This window comes from Oncorhynchus tshawytscha, linkage group LG31 (assembly GCF_018296145.1).
Source record: "Oncorhynchus tshawytscha isolate Ot180627B linkage group LG31, Otsh_v2.0, whole genome shotgun sequence".
In the NCBI taxonomy this organism is placed as follows: Eukaryota; Metazoa; Chordata; class Actinopteri; order Salmoniformes; family Salmonidae; genus Oncorhynchus; species Oncorhynchus tshawytscha.
Window position 1 is genome coordinate 744203 of NC_056459.1, and position 7988 is coordinate 752190.

The 7988-nt window shown below is 40.5% G+C and overlaps 1 protein-coding gene across 1 annotated transcript; it reads left to right on the forward strand.

Annotated features, from left to right (window-relative positions):
• Positions 1-1446: 1446 nt before the first annotated feature.
• Positions 1447-6697, forward strand: LOC112229297 (protein S100-A1-like). The gene is made up of 4 exons (XM_024395129.1): positions 1447-1576; positions 4758-4806; positions 5147-5300; positions 5470-6697. Exons 2-4 carry the CDS (start codon positions 4793-4795, stop codon positions 5671-5673), a joined length of 372 nt encoding a protein of 123 aa, XP_024250897.1. The 5' UTR covers positions 1447-1576; positions 4758-4792; the 3' UTR covers positions 5674-6697.
• The last annotated feature ends 1291 nt before the right edge of the window (positions 6698-7988 follow it).

The following is a 7988-nucleotide window of genomic DNA, read 5'->3' on the forward strand; positions in this document are numbered from 1 at the left end:
ATTCGTTAATTGTAGTTTAATGTTTTTTTAAATGGTTCCTTCATTAATAATGCAATCATGGGAAAAATCTCATGTTGCATCACGCATGAAACCACATTGGACCAACGACCGAGACATGGAGATATACAGTATAAATGCTTTTTAATTATGACAGGTTGAGCTTCAAACCCTTCAGTGAAATACAGAGGATGTCCAATCTACTAATAAGAATTACATGTAAATCAAAATGTCGCACCTTGACACTTGTAAAAAGTCTTCCCTTTACTTATCCAAGCATTTTACTACACTCTTGCTCTTCTCTTGCTATGCTGCATTGCTTGCATGATTCATTTAAACTAAGGAAAGCAAATGCTCATCTGGCATTCTTTACACATCCGAGCATGCTTTTTTTCTTCAACTTAACCTAGTTAAAGAGCATATTTTGTACTGTAATATTATTTTCTGAGGAAACCAGTGTATTTTACAGTAATGCACAACAGTAATGCACAACGACATTACTTTCCTATCTCGACTATGTGAAAAACCATGCCACTCACTAGCAGTTAGCAACATGCTAACATTTCCTGCTAATGCTACAGAATATACATAGGCCTCATCCACTAGCACAGTGTACTGTATGCAAGAGCTAGCTGTGTACCCTCCTGCAGTTCCCCACAGTCTAAACATCGACACTATGTACACCTGTGTTAGAATTGTGTCCACTCAAGGATGATGAAACTATGACACTCTATACCTAAATGCAGGTAGGCTGACACTATAGCTTGATAGACAATGTGACCTATCACACTGTGCTCTACCCCAGTGTATTTTAAGAACTCTGCTATGTACCAGGGTTGGGTTCCATTCCAACTCAGCCAATTCAGTAGATTAATTGAAAAATCCTCACCAAAAATAAACAGCAATTTTGTGAATTGGCTTATTAACATCAAATTGACCCCAAATCTGATTCGTACAGGATACACAGATGCACATTTTCTTTTCCGTTTCCAGGTCTCTTTTCCAGTGGTATACTGTACTAAATAGACATGCGTAGTGTTTACAGGTAGACCACCCACCACATGACATGCTGTTGCACACAAGCTCTATCACAGAGCCACTGCCATGCTCACCAAAAGCCATAATAAATTAACCACTATGCCAATCTTACACTTTCACAACCAATGCTGTATCATTTTCGCTAAACTATGCTAATAGTATTTACAGTATGTTAACCACTGTGTAACAGCCCATAATAAAATAAAATACTTTGACGCAAGCCTGTTGTCTGATCTGTCCTGATGCTACTGTTGCGTGCTGAGGTCAAGCACTCTGTCTGTATGTGTGAGCACCTGAGAAGAAAGGGAGGGAAGGGAGGGGGGAGAGGAAAGAGTGAGAGAGAAATAGAAGCAGCTATGGTGGTACGTAGGTGGGTAGGTGGGAGAAGGGAAGAAGAAGGACGAGGGGACAGGTGATATTTAAGCCGCTGTCCACTCTCTCCTCATCTTTCTCATCCATCTTTCCTTGGCTCTCTCTCTCTCATCTCTCTCTCTCCCTCCCTCTTCACCAAAGACAAAGGAGGCCCTCCATCAGCACTAAGGTAAGATTGACAGTTTAGAGGAAAGTTGTGCCCTTCTCCTTATTTCTTCTCTGTAACTGATAACTGTTTTCTGGGATCAGCTTTACCCATGTTTTTATATATGTGCCTTATTGCGAATAGTGAAACACTTTTTCACAGTGAGATACCCAGGCGAGCACCTTTGGTATCCAGAGCAATAAAACTTATGGGCCGATAATTTGAGCCCATCACCTCAAACTACAATTGGTTTGCCTGTTGTAAAGGAGGTTTAAAACGTTCAAGTTGGACAGACCAAAACCTGTGAAGAAAATGTTTTTTTCTATATAATGCTCAGAAAGTCAGTTAACTTGTTCCATCAATGCTAATATATGAAATATCTTAATTTTAAGACAATCTATGTAATATAATACAAAAATCCCCATCGAAATCCATCAGTTTTTTTGCATGGGCTGCGTCTCAATCTATCACATCCGTCTTTGTCAGCCTTCTTCACCTGTGGTGTTTAGACCATCAGACTTCCCGAAAATCGGTCTTCTCAAAACGTCTGTAGAGTCCGAAACGGTTTGGCCAACAAACTAATACCACTCTATGGAAAGTTAAGACTCTCACAAACACGATGGTGTTCTCCGTTTTGCTCTACGAGTGTCATGGGACTGGTCTAAAAGTAACTCCATACTGGTTTAAAAAATGGAAGGCAGTATGGAGGTAGTTTTGTGCCAACAACAAAAAGAAGTTAAATATGTTTCCAAAAAACAAAAGCTTACCTCCATCTCCTAGTTAATAGGACAGACACCTCAAAACCTTATTCCTTATGATATTTGTTTGACTGTTTTGCCATTTATGAACGTGTTATTCAATGTGTTTCTATGGGCTATACTACTATATACTACTAAAGGACAATATTTTCTATATTTTTCAAATCATTTGTTAAAAATGTTTTTATACCACCCAGAATTCAAAATCAAATAGCTAAATGATCCATGGTGTAACCATCTTAAAACAATTCCATATGTTATCTTAGGACAGAGGTCTCCAACAGGTCGATCGCAAGCTACCAGTATCTCGCAGGCCACCTATGAGTTGATCGCCAAACAATTCTGAAAGTACATGCAATTTTCACGTTCCACCCAAACTGTCATAAACAACTCACACAAGTATCAGACACCGCAAGCTCCAGGCTACTATCTAATCAAAGCAACATTGACATTATTCCACCCCTGGTTAGCCACTATTGGCTTAAAAAGCTACACCAAACACAATATCTGGCAATTAATTTCCAGCAATATTGTCCCTGTCTGTCTGTGTGGTGCGCACGTTTGTCTATTACTCCGTGTGTAGCCAGTTGATGTGATAACCATCTTGTGGGTTGACATAAATACTTTCCCCAAAACCTTCTCTATTAAATGTTAACTGCAAAGTAGGCTTACCTTACAGAAGTATATCAGGAGGAAGTATATCATTTGTATCTATTATTTGCAAACTTTGCCATGAAATGAGCAGCAGCAGTACAGAACCATCACTAGACTGGCACATTAGATGGCACATTCCTCATTTGCTAGACACTCAATCACTTGCTTGACACTCAATTAAAGTGCCAGATAGTTTTTTTTCCTCTCGAGATCAAAACAAAAAATGGACTTCTGATGTGATTTAACCTGTTTGACATGGACATTGACATGGACTCAATTTCATTGTTTCATTCATGAACAATTGTAATTTTAAGAGTGATCATCTTAAGTGATAATGCCATGCCAATATATTGTCCAAACACCAGCTTCAAGGGCATTATCACTTTTATACAACGAGTTACCAACATATTCAAATAATGATTGACATATTTTCATTAAAAACGTTATTTGGATGAATTTATTCACACTATGTCATCCTTCCACAAGATATAGTCCCGACCCAAATCTGGGGTTGCTACCCAAGCCGGCTGGTCGTTTGTTCTATTAGTTCTGTTGACAGAGACGTGACCCAGTCGTTCGTTCTAAATGTTCCATTGCTATACTGGCTGGCAACGTTCTTATCCCTTGCTTGCTAGCTAGCCAACTATGGCTAACTTACAGTCACGTCAAACGTCAAAAAGAATAACAGTAGCTGCATTTGCATTTGTTTAAGCTGTTTTCCAGTGACTTTTATTTGGATGCATCCGTACACAATGAGCTAATGAGGCGCGATTTCGCCTGGCATAGAATCTGAATCTGAATCTGAATCTGAATCTGGAAAGACTGCAAACTAGCTGCACTTCATTTCATTTGACATTTTTTCAATTGGCATTTCTTTGTATATATATCCATAAAAATGATACCAGCTGATTCATGATTTAGACTGGCTGAGAACAGCTGCATGCCTGTCTGTCTGTCTCAACCCAACCCCCGACCCTCACACGTTCATTACTAGGGGACAGCTGGAGATCGAATTTGAATATTGCAACAATGTTGCAAATGTCGGAGAGACAGAAGGCAAGGTTTATGCAAATCTACGCTTTTAGAATAAACTAGATGTTATTCTAAAAGAAATGTGAGATGATGTCTAGAAACTTTTTATAGTGGAGATCAAGGTTATAAATTGCCTGGCTGGGCTGATGAGATAGTGGATTGCACAGTCAGATGGAACATATAGACATTTTAACATCATAGATTTAGCCGGTGGTAACTTGTAGAATAGGCACCCGCTGGAATGCCCTTTAAACCAATCAGCATTCGGGATTAGACCCACCCATTGTGTAACGTCTGTTAATGAGACAGATGAGCCCTATGACAGAAACATTTTATAACCAGACTTTTTAAAATCTATTCTGCAGTTATTTGATTAAATTGAATTCCTTAGTAGATTATTTAGTCCATCTCACATTAAAATTATATTGAGCAGTTCTGTATTATTGATCACACAGTCAACATCTGCAAAGGAATATTTTTCAGAGTTTGGAATGACTAGAGACAGATTGTTGTGCGTGTGTGTGTGCCTCGGGTTACCAGATCACCTGGCCTGAGTTCCTGATTGCCAGGTGGTTTATCTGCATTTTGACAGTTTTGTGTTTCACTTGTGGTTTCCTTCTGCCACATGATTGATATGATTGTGAAACCCTGAAACCTCCATCTGAAGTTACCTCAGTGACATTTTCTTTACTTAACAAGCTGCTTACAAGTCTGTCAACTGAGAGAGATTAAATGACCTATCTGTGTCTGTGTGTGCACAGTCTCTCCAACGAAACCAACTCAAGAAGATTCCAAGATGCCGGACACAATGTGTGTAAGACTGTTGCTTTTAAAAAGCTGTCTCTTCATCTTTCATCCATCACATCTTTCACGTCAAACCAAGTAAGGTTACAAAACACTGTCCAGTGGCCACAGTATGTCGAGAAGGAATAGCTCATTTGTAGCCTGCAATTTAACCTCCCAATATAGTAGCCTAGGCTTAGAATTAGGTCACCTCTTTCTCTAGTTTGCTGACCTTCTTCCATCCAGCGTGTATATTTCACTCTGTCTTGGTGGATGCTTCACACCCATGTCCATCATGTGAACGCACATGCGGTTTGGATGGAGCGTGCATCCTGTCATAGTTTCTGACCTCTGCCCTTCCCTCCAGTATGTCCAAAGAACCCTCTTCCAACCTGGAGAACGCAATGCAGATGCTGATCAAAACCTTCCACAAGTACTCGGGGAAGGAGGGGGACAAGTACACTCTGAGCCGTGGAGAGCTGAGAGAGCTGTTAACAGAGGAGCTGGGGAGTTACCTAGGGGTAAGAGGAGTGTACAAGCCGAGACACACACAGACACGCAAACATACACAAACACTCACTCACAGGCAAAGAAAATACATGTACTGACAAGAATACACACAATTCTTCAACCCCTCTCCCTCCCTCTCCCCCTGTCCCTGTCCCTCTTCCTCTCCCTCTTCTCATCCAGAATGCCCGGGATGGAGAAGGGGTTGAGAAGGTGATGAATGACCTGGACGCCAACAGTGACGGTGAGGTGGACTTCACAGAGTTCATCATCCTCATGGGAGCCCTGACGGTGGCCTGCAACGACTTCTTCATGGAATATAAGCCCGAGAAACTTGTCCACACGCCCTTCAAAAAGGAGTCAACGATAGAGGAGATTAAAGAGTGAAGGAAAGATGGGAGGAGGGACTGGGAGGAGGGAAGGGGGAGGTGGAGGTGAAGGGTGCAATGAACTGTAGAGCAATAGTGAAAGGGTGTAATTTATGGTTGTATGATCATCTTATGCAATTTATAAACAGTGCAACTGCAATGTGTGAAAAGAGGCTGAGGGAACATCACTGTGTTAAAGTAAGTAAAGTTTCGCTGATGGACACTTAAACAGGAAAAGAAGTGTTTTCCCTCTGCAACTATCCAAATACTTTTCATACCACAGTTAGGTCACAGGTACGGAGCCAGTTACTCTGTGTCCTCAAATCCATGAATGGCACTGTATACCGCAGGGGTCAGCAACAGGCTCCCTGGCGGGCCAAAATCAGCACGCGAGTGATTTTATTGGGCCCCCGCAAAGTTTTTAGTGGATTTTTATTTAATTTATTTTTTGGTAATAAAAGAAGACTGTAAAATCACCAGGAATTTAGGAAAAAAATGTGTTTAACTTAGGAAATCTGTTCCCAAGTATTCCCACGAATTAAAACATGTGATATGTGATCAATGTAATCAGTGACTGTTATTTTCAAATAATTATTTTTTGGGGGCCTAATTTGCAGTGTACAAATTATCCTAATTATGTTACGGCCCGCAGATCACCCTCTCAGACAAAAATCAGCAGCGGCTGAATCTGATTGCCTTCCCCTGGTATACACAGTAGCATGTGTGTGTTCAGTTGTGTTCCCTATACAGCCTCACATTCCAATTCAACTGTGCTCTGGTTATATATTCAGGATAGATTTAATTGAAAATGTTCATATTTTCAGTGGATGTCATTGTAACACACTACCACCAATGGAGTGAGATCGGGCCTGGCACAACAGGGTGATACTCTGAGTCTCATGAACATAAAGATTACATACCTTAGATGTAGATATTATATGTATAGATATAACCTATTCAATCAATATTTCTGATACTTATTATGTATTCAGTGTTAAACATTTTAATATCATGAACCTTTTTCTTTGCACATATTTTGTAATTACCCATGTGTTATTCTAAATATTAAACATAACATTTAACCAGCTATCAATCAACATTGCTTGGTCTTTTCTGTGTCAAAACTGTGAACCTTCCTAGCCCGATAGTGATACACACCAACTAAGTGTGAAATGGTTGATGGATTTGGGTTAACTACAAATCAGATGTAAGCCTTCAATAAATCAGGGCTGTACAGTGTAAATAGACATCATAGAATACAAGAAAGCAAGAAGTTAAGTGTGTAAGATGATCCACAGAATGGAGAGAGTGGGTCAGCACTGCAGTATATACACAGTAAGGGAGATTGGTTGTCACACTTCTACCTGCAAATAGCAGTTGTGCTGCTCCTAGCTCATCCTCAGGTGAGGTCCCCTCTTCATTAGCTGTTTCCGCGCTGCTTACTACACCTTCTGAATACTATCGTGTTGATCATGCACGATCTGAGCCAGGTTGGCTTAAAACTTCTGATCCGGTGTTCTGCCTGTTTACAAATACTAACTAGCTACATGTCAGCCTAGTCTGGTGTCATACACTTTACGACACTACTTTTTATCCACAGAAGTAGAAGTAAACATGCCATTTTTTGAATTGCAATTGCTGCAAAATGAGCAGAAATCTGCAGAGATTTTGTGGATCGTTGGAATTCTCAGTTTCGTGCAGGAGGTGCCAATGGAAAACATTTTTGGATCCGAGCTCTGGCAAACTCGGGCAGCAAGTACTAAAACTACAAGGGCTTTTTCGCAATGGTCCTGATGGCTGTCTGCGATGCAAGGTACAGCTTCACCATCTCCCTCCCTCCCGATATGGTCTTGAGGGAGATGAGGGAATCTTCTCGCAAAGCAAGTTCGGCTCCTAACTCATTTCAGGCCAGCTGCCGCTACCACGGCCAGAGGGCTTGCCGGAGACCCAAACACCATGCCCATATGTCTTTGTCGGAGGCATTCCCTCTGAGGGGAAACCGGATGTGACTATATCCAGGTAAGATACTCTAAATACATTTGAAGTTGGAAGTTTACATGCACCGTAGCCAAATACATTTAAACTCAGTTTTTCACAATTCCTGACATTTAATGTATGTAAAAATTCCCTGTTTTAGGGTCAGTTAGGATCACCACTTTAGTTTAAGAATGTGAAATGTCAGAATAATAATAGAGAGAATGATATATTTCAGATTTTGTTTCTTTCATCACATTCCCAGTGGGTCAGACGTTTACATACACTCTATTAGTATTTGGTGGCATTGCCTTTAAAATGTTTAACTTGGGTCAAACATTTTGGGTAGCCTTCCATAAG

Coding starts and splice junctions, on each gene's coding strand:
- LOC112229297 (XM_024395129.1), top strand. Junction 5,301..5,469: donor AGCTGGGGAGTTACCTAGGG/GTAAGAGGAGTG, acceptor CTTCTCATCCAG/AATGCCCGGGATGGAGAAGG.